Source organism: Bos grunniens, chromosome 12 (assembly GCF_055505025.1).
Source record: "Bos grunniens cultivar Pamir isolate PY7600 chromosome 12, Bosgru_T2T1.0, whole genome shotgun sequence".
In the NCBI taxonomy this organism is placed as follows: Eukaryota; Metazoa; Chordata; class Mammalia; order Artiodactyla; family Bovidae; genus Bos; species Bos grunniens.
In genome coordinates this window covers 14,196,331-14,216,078 of record NC_141176.1, presented here as the reverse complement: position 1 = coordinate 14,216,078, position 19,748 = coordinate 14,196,331, and the positions used below count along the sequence as shown (strand labels likewise).

The following is a 19,748-nucleotide window of genomic DNA, read 5'->3' as shown; positions in this document are numbered from 1 at the left end:
TCAAGCATAGCTTTTTGTGTATGTATCTTTGTGTGTGTGTGCATATATCTTTTTGTGTATATATTTTTTTGTGTGTGCATGTATCTTGAATTTTGATGGGTATATGATAATAGTGCCATGCTGCTGCTGCTGCTAAGTCGCTTCAGTCGTGTCCGACTCTGTGCAACCCCAGACGGCAGCCCACCAGGCTCCCCCGTCCCTGGGATTCTCCAGGCAAGAACACTGGAGTGAAGGAGATATAGTATTTTATTAAGAACCCTCCCCCCTCCCCTGCGGTGCTGGATGTTTAGATTGTTCTGCAGGATAAATTCTGGGAAAAATTCAGGGTCAGAGTTTTTGAGACTCATTATCAAACTGCTTCCTAGACCTTTCTTCTCAGCAGTATTTAACAGTGCCCCTGTCTCATACTTTCAATAATCCAGAGTATTTTTTTTAATCTTTGCTGTTCTTACATGCAAAATATCACTGAAAAATTGAATTTCTCTGACTTAAGAGTTTGAAAACTTTACATGGATTGAGAAGCAATTTGTGTGTCTGTTTATATCATTTGTTTTGCTTTTTCTAATAGAAGGTTTATCTTTTTGTATTGGTTCTCAAGAATTCTTTACATACTATGGAGATTAACTTTCTTCCATTTGAATCAGTTTATTCAAACTAGGTAATATACCCACTAGGCATTTTTCTGAATTTGTTGATTGTCTTTTCCCTTGGACTACAGTACTTTTCTCCAATTAAAAAGCTACTTATTTATGTATTTAGTTACATATATCAATCTTTATAGTTTCTGGTTTTTAACATCATGCTTGGAAAAGTCTTTCCTTTATGTTACAGATCTTGTCTCATGAATTGTCTTTTAATTCTTCTGTGATTTTTTTTTTTTTTGGACATTTGAATACTTAATCTAACTGGAATTAATTTGGGGGTAAGATAACTGGCTGAGTATCCAAAATGGTCATTTCTACATTTTTAACCCATTATCTGGGCACCATTATTTGAGAGTCCATAGCTTTTCCACTTTCATCATACACAAAATTCTCATGGGTTTGGATATAATTCTGTTATTGTACTCTGTAGATAACTGTGCTGTTAACTCAGAGATACAAAAATGTGTTGTTGAATGGCAGTTTTAGCTTCCACTCGAAGAGTTGGATAGAGAGTACGTGGAGAGCGCTGAGAAGGCGTCCTGAGTTGGCCAAGAGCAGAGGTGGTCCCTGCTGCAAACGTGCACTGGGAGGAGCCACATGAGGGTCAGGAACAAGGAATGCATTCTGGGCAGCAACTTTAGTGTGAGTGGTTCATGAGGTGGGGACTAGAAGGGCAGGTGTGTGTGTGTGTATGTATCACTAGAAGGGCAGGTGTGTGTGTGGTGTGTGTGTGTGTATCACTAGAAGGGCAGGTGTGTGTGTGTGTGTGTGTATGTGTATCAGAGAGAGAAATAGGCAGACAACATGAGAAATGAGGTTGTAGCTGTGGTCTGGTACCTGATGTTTGGGGCTCCTACTGCCTTTTAAAAAGTTTAGATTTATTTTCAGAGGGTGTTTTTCATGAAAGTGTTTTAAGCAGAGACTGTTTACTTTTTGAATTCTGTTTTAGGTAGGTTTTGTTTGCTTTCCATGAGCTGAATCCATTGTACAGAAATTGAGCCTGGCAAGGAGATCACGAGTCATTTCTGCGCTGGTCCAAGTAAAGGGTGACAGGACCTAAACCAAGGTGGTGGAGGGAGAGACGGGGGTGATGGGCAGCCCTCTGGTGACGGCTCACGCAGGATGATTGATGAGCTGGTGGGAGAACACGGCGGGGGGCCCAGGGTTCCCAGCGCAGCTGAATGGCCTTCACTTTCTAGACTGGGAGGAAACGAGACCATCTAGTGAAGAGGAAGAGGCAGCTGAGTTGGCTTGGTGATTTTAGAATGACAGAGATAGGAGGAGAATCTGACCAAGGAAAATCAATGGGCTTTCCAGCCCAGCGGCCGTTTGAAGCATCAGATAATAGAGGTTCAAATTGTGAATTTCACATTTGCATAATCTTTTTGAACAACTGCCTGTGACATTTGTATACCTTGTGTTGGTGAACTCCTGCCCGTCTCCTACAACTCCCCCCAAAACAGCTGAAAGAGTCTAGAATCTTTTTTTAAAACTTACATATTTGATCTGGCCGGTGGGAAACAAGTTGCAGTCTCTCAGTTTCATACATTATCTGCATCAGCAGCCAAATTTCTCCATGTGTGCTCTGCAGATGATATTTGAAGCGAGCTGACTTTGAATAATGATGCCCCTATAAAAGTAGCAATAAGAAAGCCTTGTTGGAGCTGACAGAACATCTCATCACAGAAGTCAGGGCAGAAATGCTGCTTGCAAAGTTTTTCCTTGCTTGTAAACACGGGCTGGTCTCTCTCAAATCAAAGGAAGAATTAATTTTGCTAATTGGGAGGCTTTTTCCAGTAGTTAGACCTGATGTGAGTTACAAGATGAGGAGCAGTGAAGGGAAAATAAAATGCATATGATTTGTGCCACTGAGCTGCCACCTGCGTGTCATTAAGGAAATATTGGGAACATTGTCACCATCTGCAAGTCATATTTATTGAACCCCACCGTGTTCGAGGTCAGGCTTATAAATAGTCACTTGGTCGGATTGAGTACATAATAATTTATGCTGGGCAAGTAGAAGAGGTTACTAATTTTACTTTCTTTACCATCTGTGTACTTCCTGGGCAGATCATTTTTTAAAAAGCTACTTGTCTTTTTTAAACGTATTTATAAGCAAGGCTGGCTGATTTTCTGCTGAAGAGTGTTCCAGATTCAAAACCCTTGGAAGCCCCTTCTGTACCCTAAAGATTTCACATTCTAAAAGTGGGAAGGTTGGTAGACACAACTCTGCTCGATCTCAGATTTTTTTCTCTTTTCTCAGCTGAGGTCTCCTGGGCTCAGAATAGCTGAAGACAGGAGCTTAGGTGTTCTGGCCTTGATTTTCTTGTTTCAGCAACAGGCTCTGTTGTATTTTGTAATAATGAAGCAGTGCTTCAAGTGTTATCAGGGTGGAATACAGCTTTTTTTTCTTGGTCTTCTCATTGGGAGCAAGGACTAAATGTGGGTTGGATGGGAGGTGGAAGGGCCTTGAACAAAGCACAGAGTATGGAAAATTGCCAAAAACTAGAAGTGAAAAAGAAATGTAGGAATGTAGTGAAAATGCATTGTAGGAATGAATTGCCAAAAACTAGAAGTGAAAAAGAAATGTAGGAATGTAGTGAAAATGCATTGTAGGAATGAACTCGGGGAGTGCTGAGTCAGTGTGTGTATACAGACAGGCATATATTTATATTAGTATGTTCACAATGTGTATAAGACCAAATAACATTTTTGATACAGAAAACACATTTTATCTATATACATTGACTTATGGACACAAAAGTGAATGGAAACAAAATGATTGCCCTACATAGCCCTATAGCAGTCCATCTAAATGGTAAGGGAAACCTAGAATTTTTGGAGGAGCTGATTTGCCTTTTTTTCTTAAAGGCAGTTTGGCTCCTTTCTCATCTAAATAGAGGCTTCCCAGGTGGTGCTAGTGGTAAAGAACCCGCCTGTCACTGCAGGAGACACAAGAGATGCGGGTTGATCTCTGGGTCGGGAAGATCCCTTGGAGAAGGGAATGGTAACCCATTCCAGTATTCTTTCCTGGAAAATCCCATGGGCAGAGGAGCCTGGCGGGCTACAGTCCAAGGGACTGCAAAGAGTTGGACACGACTGAGCGTCTGAGCACACACTCATCTAAATACCAGAGATACCAAATATGTGTCAGCTTGTCAAAGATGTGCTTGATGCTTAACGACTAAATTTGTGCTCATGTCTGCATGTGTTCATTAAATCTCTCACACACTCTCCCAGCTTTCTTTTCCCCCTGTCGTTCCTCTCCTTGGCTGGATTGTTCGGGGATGAATCTTCTCCGTTCATCTCGTATCAGTGTCCTTCTGGGCCATGGACTTGGTCTCACTCGTCACGTTATCTGAATCTCTCTTATTCACCCTCAAGCCTTCTAGCCTGTAGGTAGTTTTGACTCTGGTGGTCCATCCTGGTGACCTCCCCCCCACATCCACTCTACCCTTGATCCTAGACATTCTGGGACTCAACTCCACCGCGTCCCCAGCCTTTCTTGCAGTTCCATGGCCGTGTGGGTGACGTCTCTCCAGTGGGTGGTGGGCAGACATGATGCCGTCTTCCGACCTGACCCCCAGAGGGCTCCTGCCAGTGCTCCTCCCTGAACTGTCATCCTTGTGGGTGGTAACGAGGTGCTGCTACCCGACAGGATCCTGGAATGATTGTCCCCGCTTCCCCCTCGGAGTGTCTGGCATCACCATCTGAGAACCTTATTATTACTGAAGCTGCAGACTTGTGGTTATCTGCTTGTAACATTGAGTCTGCTCCCCCAAGACAACTCCCAGATCCCCATGTGTCCTGTATCTAGGATCTGAGCGGTGTCTCTCAGGTCTCTTGAACTCAGCTTGTCTAAAAACTGGCCACACCTCCCTCTCTCTGATGCCGCTCTGTCTCCAGCATCCCTTTGTCTGTGAACAGCAAGCCGGGTTGGTGGCGGTGGGGAGGGTGCTTTCCTGGTGGCCCAGTGGTTAAGAATCCATGTGCCAGTGCAGAGGACACAGGTTCCAGGGAGATTCCACATGGCACGAGGTGACTAAGCCAGTGCGCTCAACTACCGAAGCCCGAGCGCCTGGAGTCCTCGAGCCGCAGCCCGGGAAGCCGCTGCAGTGAGCCGTCTGTGTACCCCAACAAGGAGGAAGCCCTGCTCACGCAGCTAGAGAAAGCCCATGTGCAACAGTGAAGATCCAGCATGGCCAGTAAATCAATATTTTTGAAAATAGTAAGCTAGCCATCCAGGGGCTCATGCCCCATGCTTGGGACCGTTTTTTCATACTCTTCCTGCTTCATCCCTCACTTAGTCCAGGGGTCTGCATGCATCAGCCCTGGGCTAAATTTGGCCTGTTGACATGTTTTTTTTGGTAAGGGAAATTTTACTGGAACACAGGTACAGTGTGGATGTTGGATATTGTCTATGTCTGCTCTCTCAACCAAAACAGCAGAGTTGAGTCATTATGACCGAAATTTTATGGTTGGCAAAGCCTAATTTCTTCCTCTCTGGCCCTTTAAGGAAACCTTTGCCCTCCCCTGACCTAAGATTGTCACAGTCTGTTAATTCTGTCTTCTTAATCTTCTCTTGCACCCATCCACTTCTCTCCATCTCCATCATGGCCATTAGCACCCTCATCTGGACGACTGCAACAGCATCCTAAGTGGCTTCTGTGTATCTAGTCTTGCAGTTTTATAATCCATTCTCCATATGGCAGCCAAGTAATCGTGCTAAAAGGAAAATGTTGAAGATCTATTTATTGCTGCACTTAGCCTACTCTAATGGTACAACTGCAAATCTAGACGTCTTTCTCTACAACCCCAGTCTCTCTGCTGAAACTCACATCCAAATGTCACCATCTTGGTTAAAATCCTTCAGTGTTCTTGATTGCCCTGAGAATAGAGTAGCTGGGGCTCGAGCCGTTTCCTGACTTAAATCCCAGCCATTCTTTAAGTGGGCTTCCCTGGTGGCTCAGTGGTAAGAATCCAGCTGCCAGTGCAGGAGATGCAGGTCTCATCCCTGGCTCCGGAAGATCCCCTGGAGAAAGAAATGGGAACCCACTCCAGTATTCTTGCCTGGGACAGAGGAGCCTGGCAAGCTATAGTCCATGGGGTCACAAAGAGTCTGGCATGACTGAGCGAATAAATGGAACGACAACATTCTGTAAGTTCTTTCACATGCTGTGCTCTCCCCTGTCTCTGGGTCTTCCCCTCCTCTTTCCCACAGTCCTGTTGCACTTGGATAAGTCTTGGTTATTTCTCAGGTCAAAACTTGAAAGGACTTTGTCTAGGGGGCCCTTCCGGATTTCCAGATTAGCTTTGATCTCTTTCCTCTGCGCTCTTGTAACACCCTATGTTTCCATTGTCATTGTTAGTATGCTTTACTCACCTTATTATCTCTTTCGACCACTGACTGTAAATTCTGCAAGAGGAGTGGCCACGTCTGTATTGAGTCTTGCTGAAACTCTAGCATCCATCATACTTGGAGCTCAGCTGGCGTGTTGCGGGCAGCTCTGTGAGGTGGTTCCAGGTCACATTTTCTACCCTTTCCTCTCTCTGGAGTCTTATAGTAAGAAGGAGAATACCATTTTAGATTAAGGATTTTACTTGAATTAAGTCCAAAGAAATACGTGATTAAGGGAGAAAATTATGAGATAGGCAGGCTTGGTGGATACAAAGTGGAAGTGATGAATTCTGCAGAGGAAAATGCAAAATATTTGGTTGGCCAAAAAAAGTCTATTCTAGTTTTTCTGTAGCATCTTTCAAAAAACCCAAATGAACTTTTTGGCCAGCCAAAAAGCTGCATGGTTATACATGCACATATAACCACACATGAAACTCATTCATTAAGTGCCCAAACATCCTGGACGTCTAACACTACAAATGCGCATGATCTACCCCTCGCCAAGTGTGACAGCGTCAGCCATCTTCAGTCATAAGCAATAGAGCACATTTCTTGTTGCCCCAGTTAGCCTGAGCCTGGGAGCAAGTTGCAAACAAACCTTGTGCGCACCAGGACCCAGGGACTCCACAGAGACGGAGACAGAACTGTGAGCGTCTCCTGTGGAGCTATGGGTCAGCAGTGGTCTGCCACAGGGACAGGGGCTCTGGGTACGGGTATGGCATACGTCCTCTTGGAGGAAGTCACCATTAACCCCACTATAGAGCTGCCAGAACTTACACGGGACTGGGAAATAGACTCTTGCAGGGCACCGATCATGGCATCTGGTCCCATCACTTCATGGCAAATAGATGGGGAAACAGTGGAAACAGTGACAGATTTTATTTTGGGGGGCTCCAAAGTCAAGTCACTGCAGCTGGTAACTGCAGCCATGAAATAAAAAGACACTTACTCCTTGGAAGAAAAGTTATGACCAATCTAGACAGCATATTAAAAAGCCAAGACATTACTTTGCCAACAAAGGTCCATCTAGTCAAGACTATGGTTTTTCCAGTGGTCATGTATGGATGGGAGAGTTGGATTATAAAGAAAGCTGAGCACCGAAGAATTGATGATTTTGAACTATGGTGTTGGAGAAGACTCTTGAGAGTCCCTTGGACTGCAAGGAGACCCAACCAGTCCATCCTAAATGAGATCAGTCCTGAATGTTCATTGGAAGGAGTGATGTTGAAGCTTAAACTCCAATACTTTGACCACCTGATGCAAAGAGCTGACTCATTTGAAAAGACCCTGATGCTGGGAATGATTGAGGGCAGGAGGAGAAGGGGATGACAGAGGATGAGATGGTTGGCTGGCATCACCGACTCAATGGACATGAGTTTGAGTAAGCTCCAGGAGTTGGTGATGGACAGGGAGGCCTGGTGTGCTGTAGTCCATGGGGTTGCAAAGAGTCGGACACGACTGAGTGGCTAAGCTGAGCTGAACTGGGAGCAAGTTGTCCTTCACTCATCATTACATTCAATCTTACATTGGTTTGTTAACAGTGTTTGTTACACATGATATCAGATGAATGGGACTCAGATATTCAGGGGATAAGAGGAGCTGTTACCTAGGTGGAAAGTTGTTGCTTAGTCGATGAGCCATGTCCAACTTTTTGCGACCCGTGGACTGTAGCCCAGCAGGCTCCTCTGGCCATGGGATTTCCCAGGCAAGAATACTGGAGTGGTTTGCCGTTTCCTTCTCCAGGGGATCTTCCCAACTCAGGGATCAAACCCGCATCTCCAGCGTTGGCGGGTGGATTCTTTCCCACTGAGCCACCTGGGAAGCCACACAGGTGGAGTAGACGGCAGGACAGTCTGGTAAGGTCCGTAACTTAGCAGTTGGTCTAACGTAGAATGAGAGCACAGAGCAGGAAGGAAGCCGATTGTCTTGTCCCGTTTTCGGCAAGAGGAACATGCAGATGTGTGTACACGTTTTTATGGGGGGAGTGAAGGAGGCGGGTCAAGGTCGCCTCTCTCTGGTGGTTCGGGTTTGCCTGAGTAACTTCTCATGGCTGCCTTGCCCACTTTTTCGTGGAACTGGGATAGAGGTAGCCTGCTGTTTTCCATGGACTTTGCTGGGCAAATCGAATCATTCATGCATTGCTCTGGGGCCAGCAAGAGTAGCGTTTCTTTGACATATTCAGTTGAGTCATAGCGGAGAAGACAGACACTGTTCCCATGATGTCACCAGCCCTCCCCTGCCTCTCCAAGGAGGAGACTCAGTTGGAAAACTCAGCTCCTGGGCGTTGACCTCTTGAAATAGCCACAGATGACTGGTGGGGACAGATCGCTGGTGAATAAGAGCAACCCCATGTGAGTGAGGTCTGAGTCTACACTGGAAACTGTGTTTAACAGACAATTTGCTTGGCTATGAACAAGCCCCAGTCTTTGTGGGCAAATGTTCACATCGTCCGACTTTAGAACTTCCTCCTGCCTCATTAAGCCAGATAACAGAAATGAACTGACAATATGGCAGAGAAATTCTGTTTTCTTCGAGTTGTTTCTTTTTATTCTTCTCAGCTTTTTTTTTTCCCCAAGAATTCTTATTTTTCTTGCTTACCCCTTTCCTTCATCCTACAAAATTTCTTGGAAACAGGCTAATTCTTATTTAAAAAATCTCCTTGGCCACTGACACTGTAAGTAATTGATAGCATGTGGGAGCTTCCCTGGTGGTTCACATGGTAAAGAAACTGCCTGCAATTCAGGAAACCCAGGCTTGATCCCTGGGTCGGAAAGATCCCCTGGAGGAGGGCATGGCAACCAGTATTCTTGCCTAGAGAATCCCATGGACAGAGGAGCCTGGTGGGAGACAGTTCATGGGGTCACAAAGAGTCGGACCTGAGGAGTGACTAACACTTTCATTTAAATCCCATCAGATTGGGGAAATATGGATGATTTACTTAAGCTCATAAGCTTCAGTTTCTTCATCTTAAAAATGGGAATTCAATACTATAAATAATATTGTTGGATTGGCCAAAAGGTTTATTTGGGTTTTCCCATGAGAGATTAAAATCCAGATGAACTTTTTGGCCAGCTCAGTATACCACCATCTGCCTCAAAGATTGTTATGAGGATTCAGTGAGGTAATACAAATAAGATCCTGGCATATCCTAAGAGCTCATTAAGGTTATCTTTTGTTGAGTCCCAAACTCTACTGCTGCTAAGTCACTTCAGTCGTGTCCGACTCTGTGTGACCCCATAGACGGCAGCCCACCAGGCTCCCCCGTCCCTGGGATTCTCTAGGCAAGAACACTGGAGTGGGTTGCCATTGCCTTCTCCAGTGCATGAAAGTGAAAAGTGAAAGGGAAGTCGCTCTAAGCCTTGCCTATTGCCTCTTCTCTGTTTAGAAGGTCAAGAGACTTTCATTTGCCATTTTAGCCATGACCATGGCAAGAGCTTGCCGAAAGGTTATCTCTCCTAAGGTCTCACCTGTGACTTTTGACTCCTTGATTGGTTTATGTTAGCCAAGACTTTATATTATGAGACATCTCATTGTTTTAAACTGTGTAGTTGTTTATCCATTCCATGCATTACCAGTTTGCACCCAGGATCCAGAACTCCCAATTCAACCCTCTCCCTTCTCCTCTACCCTTGACAACTGCCAGTCTGTTCTCTAAGTCCCTGGTTCTATTTCTGTTTCCTGGGTAGGTTCATTTCTGTCATATTTTCATTCCACATACAAGTGATGGCATATGGTATTTGTCTTTCGTACTTCACTTAGTGTGATCATCTCGAGTTGTATCCGTGTTGCTGCAAGTGGCATTATTTCATTCATGGTCCTACTGTATCTCACAGGGAACTGAATTCAATAACCTGTATAAATCATAATGGAAAAGACTAGAAAAAGAATATACACACACACACACACATACATATATAACTGAGTCACTTTGCTATACAGCAGTAATTAACACAACATTGCAATTCGACTAGACTTCAATTTAAAAAAAAAATCCCCGTGGTGAGTTTTGCCCTGGGTCTTCTAAAAGGCCGGGAGGCATCTTCAGTTCCCAAGGAGGTTGAATCTGCTCCATAATGGGTCTGGGCTCAGCAGGTCAAGGTGCTCTCATTCCCCAGGATGCCCAGGGCTGACCCAAGCTGGGCTCAACCTGGAGCCAGCAGTCATCTAAAAGCCCAGAAAGCTGAAAACAGCAGAAGAATACAAATGTCTATCACTTAATAGCCTTTCTTCCCCACTAACAGCACCTTAAAGAAAAAAAAAAAATGTCACCATGTCACCATTTGATACTTGTCTTTCAGAATTCCCTTTTGAATTGAGGCCTCCCATAGCTCAGGTCTGAATTGCCAAGTACACTGACTCATTTCTTCATTATGTAAGCCATTAACAGGTTACCGCTCCGAAGTGGGAGTCTATGCTCTAGGCTACAAGCGAGGCACCGTGATGACTCTCAGCTGAGCCTTTACACTTGCGCTCACCTGCGCTCCCCAGAGAACTACCAGCCCAGCTCCTAGCCATTAGCTGTGAGTCCTGCAGAGTAGCTTCATTAGATCAAAAAGCTCCTCCTCCCTGCTGCCTTCTGGGCAGCTGCCTACCCAGGGAAATAGGTGGAAAATGTGCAAGAGGTAGGTTGCAGCTCCTGGGAAGTGAAACTTTTATGCAGAAAATGACTAGATTTGGATGGAGGTAAATAGGAAGAGACCCAGTGTGTGAAAGTGTCATCCAAGTGAACTTCAGAGCTGGGGTGGGATCTTTGGCACCAAGTTGTCTTTAAAGCAGACAGCCTTAGAGAATGACCCTGAGGATCTTGGAAAAGTGAGGAAAAACAGAATGATTTGTACATTGGGGCCAGAAAGAAAGCAAATGCTGAAGGAACACTTATTTCTAAAAGGTATTAGCTCTAAAAAGAGATTCTAAATTTCTTTGAAAGTAATTGCAAGGCTGAAATATTTATATTGATGCTGTTTAGTTACTCATTTGAAAAGACCCTGATGCTGGGAAAGATTGAAGGCAGGAGAAGAAAGGGACGACAGAGGATGAGCTGGTTGGATGGCATCACCGACTCAATGGATGTGAGTTTATGTAAACTCCGGGAGTTGGTGATGGACAGGGAGGCCTGGTGTGCTACAGTCCATGGGGTTGCAAAGAGTCAGACATAACTGAGCAACTGAACTGAATTGAACTGAGACAATGTATGTAGTCCCATGTTGTAATTATCCAAGAAAATATTGGTTCAAAAAGTATATGAAGAGACATAACTTGTCACTGATCGTGATTGGCAGGCATGCTGGGCACGAGGGAGCATTGGCTTAATTAAGCTCTTAATCCTTTCTTGTTACCATAGAGGTCATATTTTTCAACATGGTTAATGCAGCCTGGGAATTCAATTGTTTCTGAAAATGCTCTGCAGGCGGATGGTCCTCAGAGGCATTCCAGGGCCTCAAAAACAAAGATGTTATTATCCTCTAGTGATTCCTGTCATTGGTATGGATTAGGAGCACCATCATGCAAATGATGTTCCCATCTTAAAAGGACCTTTCGGTGTCTTTCTTGGCCTTCTCCAGGGGAATCTTCCCCACTCAAGGATCGAACCCACATCTCTTGCATTGCCCGTGGTCTCCTGCATTGCAGGCAGATTCTTTACCAACCAACCCACATGGAAAGCCTTTTGACATACTATTAGAAGTTACAAGACTTTAAATGGTCTTCCCTGATGGCTTATGTGGTGAAGAATCCACTGCAATTCGGGAGACATGGGTTTAATCCCTGGGTCAGGAAGATCCCCTGGAGGAGGGCATGGCAACCCAGTCCAGTATTCGTGCCTGGAGAATCCCATGGACAGAGGAGCCTGGCGGGCTATAGTCCATGGGGTCGGAAAGTGTCAGACATGACTGAGAGACTAAGCAGAGCAGAGCATACAGACTTTAAATGAATATGTTAGGTGACATCCCAGGACCTCAGGCTTATCTTCTTCCTTAATTTTGGATCTGCTCCTTTCTTCCTTTGACAGTTTAACTCTGGTGTCCTATTAAGTGTAACTCGGTAAAGTCCTCCCTGACCACTTGGATCCCTCAATAGCTGTCTGTACCACATAGTCAAGAATCTTATGTTCATTATATTTCATTCTTTCCACTCAGTAAAATATCCTTGTTCAAAGAACTTAAGGGGCAATAAGACAATTACATACATAGCTAAACTCAAGTGAAGAAGATGTTATTTCCGGTTAGGGCATTAGAACAACCTCACGGAATAGGTTATATTTAAGGTAGAACTTGAGAAAGATGAAGTGCTGACTCGTGAGTTGCTTCTTGCATAGATACTGGCATCTTCATCTTTGGATAAAGTTCACGTTTAGTCACGTGGGCTTCTCTGGTGACTCAGTGGTAAAGAATCTTTCTGCCAATGCAGGAGACACAGGGGATGCGAGTTCTGTCCCTGAGTTGGGACGATCCCTTGGAGGAGGAAATGGCAACCAGCTCCAGTGTTCTTGCCTGGAAAATTCCATGGACAGAGGGCCCTGGTGGGCTACATTCCATGTGGTTGCACAGAGGTGGACATGACCCAGCACACACACACACACACACACACACGTCTTCAAACACATGATGGGACAAAAGCATGTCCTTGCCCAGGAGCCCTGCAATATTTTCTTGAGGGCATGTTTCCTTTTTACCTCTTTGTTCACGTCTTGGACCCAGTTCCTTTGATGGCATACTAAAGACAGGGTGAAGGAGTGAGTGAGGGTCTGATGGAGTCTGGTTGCTTTGAGGGTCTGATGGAGTCTGGTTGCTTTTTTACAAAACCATCTTTGGAGATGGATCTGGGGCCATTTCATCCTGGAGTGAAGATAAACCATCTCAGAAACCCAACTGAAGTTGATTATGTATAAGTCTTACTGGCTTTTTGCCTGATTCTGTTGTCTTTGACACATCTGCTGTACATCTAATGAGGAAATACAGCTAGCCATGGAATTAGTATGGTGAGCTCTGCAGAGATGCAGGAGGCACGGGACACCAGGTCCCTGGGTCCCACCAGAAGCTGAAACCCAGACCTGCTTCTGCACCTGGCGACACCCTCACTGGCCTTTATGAAGTTGCTTCTCTTCCCTGTCTCACCTTCTGCCATCATCATTTGTCAAAGGATAGCTGAGGAACTTGTATTGGGGGTGTGAAATCTAGAAGTCCTCTTGCCTGATAGCACTGTCCCATCGTGCCTTTGCGGGACGGTTGTAGGAAGCTCAGAGCATCACCCAGCCAGCTCTTGGAGGAGAACTTTTCTGCGATTACCTGCCACCGACCTTGGCCTAATTGGTCATGTTTTAGCTGATATTCCAAAGACAAAGGATGAGGTACCTATCAGATTTGTTGGGCCACCTTCTTCTTGCTCTGAAGCAGTTTGTTTTCCTCGCCAGTGATTCTATTCTGTTACATGAAAAACTCGAGGTTTATTTTATAAACATGACAACTAGTCATTATCTGAGTATTATTCCACAGGCCCTAAGCAGAATATGTAAAATGTCATTTCAAGTGCCAGGTTGGGATTTTTTGTGTGTTTTTATTTTTCTGATTTTTTTTCCTTTTTTTTTTTTAACAGAATTTAGAAAACGGCTTAAATCTAATTGGCTCCCTAAGGATCTCAGTTCCTGTTACTTGTGACGTGTTTTTTTTCTGAGAGGCATCTGGAGAGAGTGAACTGCCTCTGCTAGTTGGCAGGCAGGGTAGGAAGATGCGGCAGCTTTTTTTTTTTTTTCCATAGAAACTTTCAGATTTTGGCTCAGGTCTTCCTGAGTCTCAGTGTTTGATTTTTGCAGTTGTTTTGGCAATGCCACATTCTTCTGCTTCTCCTGTAATTGAATTTCATATGAATGAGAACAGCAGCCACAGCTACCACCAGCCTATCTCGACTGTGCAAGAAAAAGAAAGAGAATAAGAAAAACAAAATAAATCGTTGTCATAGAGTGTAATCCATGTAAACACCACTTCACCGAGCGCAGTTCTAATAAATAGGCTCTATGTGGCTGTAGTCTACTAAAAGTAAACACCTATTTAGGCAACAGAACTGAGTTATTTTTAGTGGCCCAGATTCACATGTTCCTCTAGTCTAAGCAATGTGAGAAGAGAGCCCAAATTTTAATCACAGGGAGGGCGCATCCACATGGCTTCCTAGGTGGCTCAGTGGTAAAGAATTTGCCTGCCAATGCAGGAGACACAGGAGACTGGGGTTCAGCCTCAGGGTGGGGAAGATCCCCTGGAGGAGGAAATGGCAGCGCACTCCAGTATCCTTGCCTGGGAAATCCCGTGGACAGAGGAGCCTGGTGGGCTACAGTCCATGGGGTCGCAAAGCATCGGGCAGGACTGAGGAACAGAGCACACACCCAACTACCCTGAGAGCAGGGAAGGGAAGGGGGCGGGCATCAGCAAACAAGTGGCTTCTTCTCACGTTAAAATGTTTGTTTTAACCAGATGCTTACCCATAAGGATCTGAGCTAAAACCACAGTGCAAAAACATACTTACTGTGTTTATTTTTATAGGATTTTTTTAAAACAAGTCTTTGTTGAATTTGTTACCATATTATTTCTGTTTAATTTGGGGTTATTTGGCCATGAGACTTGTGGGATCTGATCTTCCCAAACAGGGATCAAACCCATACCCTTTGCTTTGGAAGGGGCAGTCTTAACCACTGGACCACCACAGAATTCTCTGTTTCTAAATATATTGTTAAAACGCATCAAAAGCTCTGTTTTCAGAGCCTCCCTCTTCCATTGCAGAATTGAAAACTAGGAAGAAGGAAAGTTAAAAGTCTTCAGGAGACTACTGATCTGGTTTTGCCCAAACAGACCAAGGACTCACAGAGAAGACAGAGTCAAAAGCTTGTGGAGGAGTCCTTTGGGGAGGCTGCCTTTTGTTGTTGGGTTAGAAATAGGAAGCAGTAGCAAGAAACATTCCTACTTTGGAGAATGAGTAACTTGGAGAGAGCCTTATTCAGAGAGCCTTATCTTATATTTGATACCTGCTTCTTAAATACAGGCCAGAAGAATGACAGCAAGAATGGGCTTAAATTGTGTTTTGATTAAGTGCCTCTTTGAGGGTGTGTGTGTGTGTGTGGTTGTGTGTGTGTAGCCCAAGAGTGAGTATCTGTTTAATTGAAATCTGATTGTTGTGTTATTGGTTAGGCAGGACCTACCCAAGCATAGGAAAACCTAATTTCAGGCTTAGCAGGCAATGAAGTTAATAATAAAACATGTTTATTGAATTAAAAACAGTAAGCTTCTTGTTAATTCATTTAAAAATATTTCTCAAGATTTTCTTCCCAAGATAAAAACTTACATACCTGACTGTATAAGGGCCAGTCAGACTCCACTTGGGTAAATGGCTTCCCTCATAGCTCAGTTGGTAAAGAATCAGCCTGCAATACAGGAGACCCCAGTTCAATTCCTGGGTCAGGACGGTCCACTGGAGAAGGGATAGGCTACCCACTCCAGTATTCTTGGGCTTCCCTTGTGGCTTAGCTGGTGAAGCATCCACCTGCCATGCAGGAGATCTGGGTTTGATCCCTGGGTTGGGAGGATCCCACGGAGACAGGAAAGGGTACCCACGCCAGTATTCTGTCCTGAAGAATTTCATGGACTGTGTAGTCCATGGGGTCACAAAGAGGCACTGAGTGACTCATTTTCACCCAATTTATTGTCCTAAAGGAGACAGCACAGATCTGGGGCACTGGGAGTCCAGCGTGCATGTTGTCTCTGCCACTGTGGAGCTATCTAGCCCCAGGTAAATGATTTGGTCTCTTTGGCCCTCAGTGTTTAGTCTCGTTGCCCTCAGTGTTTAGTCTGTTGCCCTCAGTGTTTAGTCTGTTGCCCTCAGTGTTTAGTCTCTTGCCCTCAGTGTTTGGTCTCGTTGCCCTCAGTGTTTAGTCTCTTGCCCTTGGTGTTTGGTCTCGTTGCCCTCAGTGGTTAGTCTCGTTGCCCTCAGTGGTTAGTCTCGTTGCCGTCAGTGTTTAGTCTCGTTGGCCCTCAGTGTTTAGTCTCGTTGCCCTCAGTGTTTGGTCTTGTTGGCCCTCAGTGTTTGGTCTCATTGGCCCTCAGTTTTTGGTCTCGTCAGCCCTCAGTTTTTGGTCTTGTTGCCCTTCAAATTTTTCCCATGTGTGAAATAGGGAGCTGCATTGGGTGACCTCTGAGAGTCTTTATGGGTTTCCCTGGTGGCTCAGTGGTAAAGAATCCACCTGCCAATGCAGGAGACCTGGGTTTGATCCTTGGGTTGGAAAGATCCCCTGGAGAAGGGAATGGCTACCCACTCCAGTATTCTTGCCTGGAGAGTCCCATGGACAGAGGAGCCTGGCCATCTGCAGGCCATGGGGCCACAAAGAGTGAGACAGGGCTGAATGACTAAGCAGCAACAATGAGGTCCTTTCTGTATCTCATATTCTGTAAAACAGAGGTGTGAACAGTGGAAAGAAAAACACAGAGTTTTAAGGAAAAGTGTGGTAGCTTAGTGCTTGAGGAAGGATTTTCTGGGCAGAGGAGCAAACAAATCAGGGCAAGGCTGCCACAAGGGTTATCTCCAGCTTAGTTCACCTCCTGTCTACCTGATGGTTCAGCTAGCTCAGAAATGTGCCTCCTGCCTGCTCTCCCTCCTTTTCCTCTCCTTTTCTTTTTGTCCCATAATTGTTTACATTTTTCTCTACATTCCTACCGACCACCATCTTTACATCACTCTGAGGATAGATGTTGTTAAGATTCATTAGGAAGACAGAAGAATAATGAAATTTGTTGGAAAGTATTAGGTTGACCAAAAAGTTTGTTCCAGTTATTCCTATCTTATGGAAAAATCCAAACAATTTTTTGGCCAACCCAATAGTTTTCCAATCAGTCCATCCTAAAGGAAATCAGTCCTGAATATTAACTGAAAGGACTGATGTTGAAGCTGAAGCTCCCAATACTTTGGCCACCTTATGTGAAGAGCTCACTCTTTTGAAAAGACCCCAATGCTGGAAAAGATTGAAGGCAGAAACCAGAATTGAAAGAGACACATGTATCCCAATGTTCATCACAGCACTGTTTATAATAGCCAGGACATGGAAGCAACCTAGATGTCCATCAGCAGATGAATAGATAAGAAAGCTGTGGTACATACACACAATGGAGTATTACTCAGCCATTAAAAAGAATACATTTGAATCAGTTCTAATGAGGTGGATGAAACTGGAGCCTATTATACAGAGTGAAGTAAGCCAGAAAGGAAAACACCAATACAGTATACTAACTCATATATATGGAATTTAGAAAGATGGTAACAATAACCCTGTATACAAGACAGCAAAAGAGACACTGATGTATAGAACAGTCTTTTGGACTCTGTGGGAGAGGGAGAGGGTGGGATGATTTGGGAGAATGGCATTGAAATATGTATAATATCATATATGAAACGAGTCGCCAGTCCAGGTTCGATGCACGATACTGGATGCTTGGGGTTGGTGCACTGGGATGACCCAGAGGGATGGTATGAGGAGGGAGGAGAGAGGAGGGTTCAGGATGGGGAACACATGTATACCTGTGGCGGATTCATTTTGCTATATGGCAAAACCAATACAATATTGTAAAGATTGAAGGCAGGAGGAGAAGGGGATGACAGAGGATGAGATAATTGGATGGCATCACCGACTCGATGGACATGAGCTTGGTAAACTCCGGGAGTTGGTGATGGACAGGGAGGCCTGGCGTCCATGGGGTTGCAAAGAGTCGGACATGACTGAGCAACTGAACTGAATGGAATAGTTTTCCAGGTTGTCTGTTTTTTTTTTTTTTTAATTCCTTTTATTTCCTAGAATCTGTTATAATTTTACTCAATAGGACAATGAAAAATTTAAAATCATGGGTTGTGTGTTCATATAGATGATGATCATGATGCAGGAACCAGCTCTTAATGCCATCAGGGAAGTTACTCAGCTGTCCCTATAGCAGCACTAACTAGGTCCTGTCATTAGCACCACTGTGCTGATGAAGATGCTGGATCAGAAAGGTTAAGTAACTTGTCCAAGGTCTCTGGCTGATTACGGTTAAGCCAGCTTGCGTCCTCAGGCAGTTGTTTTCCAGTGTCGCTGCTTTTATCCTCTTGGCCTTGCTGCGTCTCCTCTGAGGCAGAGATGATGTTTTATTCATTTTCTGCATCCCCTTGAGAGTTTGATACAGTGCTTGAGGAAGGTATACATCGAATTTGTGCAGGATGGAATTAAAGGGGCCCAATCCTACCTAGAGAAAGCTATGAGAGGGATCCACTGTCTCCAGGGGAGAAACTGTGCCCATAAGTGGCCTCCCAGCTGTGCAGAGAATTGGGTTGACAGACCTTTAACCTGGTGTTTGAAAGTGTCTACTTCCTGTCTGTATAAACGCTTTTAATTTAGAAGTTTCCACTTTAAGAAAGACTGGTTTCAAGGAGTTGAATTATACTTCTGTACAAACAGTGTAACTACAGTTATCATTTAAACAAATGTAGCTGAGAAGTTAATATATGAACCGAGAAATAGCTGGGCACATAGGGTCAGTGAAAGCGCTAGATTTAGTTGTTAGGAAAAAAATTTTTTTCCTTTAAAGTTTTATTGGCCTGAATGCAATTGACTCCTTTGGAGACAGACTAGTTTTTCACTTATGAACACTTGGCACGGGGAAAAAAATGGATCGATATGTTTATATCCCAAGGTCAGTCTTTCTCCTGTTATGTATGATGTTAGGGATGAGAGAAAGAAATAAGAGAGCTCATTTTTTCTGTATTTGTTGCCGTGGTACAAGGATAATATCTCCTTGTGAGGACGTCTGGATTAGAGGGTGAAGGATGCATTGTTTATTCATTATGTCTCTAAGATCTAAGTTACGTAGTGATCGGATTTCCAACAACTCTATAATCTGGAACATGCACAGGTAGACAGGAGTATAGGATCATGGAAGATGAATGTTGAACGTGATCTTAGAGATCCCTTACCCAACTGTTTGATTTTGCAGATGAGATATTACAGCCTCAAACAAGTAAGGGGCCTAGTCGTGGATTAGAATAAAGTCTTCAGATAGAAAATGGTGAGGACAAAGGTTGCGTACTATTTACTCTGTTCATTCACTTTATAGGTATTTGTTGAGTGCCTTCTATGTGGAAGGCATTAGGGATAGAGCAGTACTCCTTGGTCTAGGAAAGCTGTGGGCCCTCCTTCAAGCTCTTAGCAAACATACGTGTCATGAAGCAGAAACAGATGAGAAATCTCTTGAGAATGAGGTCTGGTAAACTCTTTGAAGATGACGAGGACTTTCTCTTAATTCCCCAATGTCTCATGCCTTCCAGGGGATGAAGCCCCTGACCACAGGAAGAAATGAAAACCATGGTCAAAATGTCAAAATCTGGGAAAATTTAGTGTGAGCAAGCTTCCCAGGTGGCTCAGATGGTAAAGAATCTGCCTGCAATGTGGGAGACCCATGTTTGATCCTTGGGTTGGGAAGATCCCCTGGAGAAGCAAACGGCTGCCCACGCCAATATTCTTGCCTGGAGAATTGCTTGGACAGTGTAGTCCGTGGGGTCACAAAGAGTTGGACACAGCTAAGCAACTAACCGGAGAAGGCAGTGGCACCCCACTCCAGTACTTTTGCCTGGAAAATCCCACGGACAGGGGAGCCTGGTAGGCTGCAGTCCGTGGGGTCGCTAGAGTCGGACACGACTGAGCGACTTCA

At 44.5% G+C, this 19,748-nt stretch overlaps 1 protein-coding gene across 8 annotated transcripts in view; it reads left to right on the top strand.

The window, feature by feature from the left end:
- The window catches only part of LOC147361390 (uncharacterized), a 235,163-nt gene that overhangs the window by 113,880 nt on the left and 101,535 nt on the right, over positions 1-19,748 (top strand). For 4 of the 8 annotated variants that reach the window (XM_086328869.1, XM_086328866.1, XM_086328868.1 and 1 more), the window contains exon 2: positions 15,735-15,810. The exons of the other annotated variants lie outside the window; for them this stretch is intronic. In XM_086328869.1, coding sequence (XP_086184995.1) covers positions 15,735-15,810 — 76 coding nt within the window. The remainder of the gene's footprint in view (positions 1-15,734; positions 15,811-19,748) is intronic. 8 annotated transcript variants of the gene reach the window in all.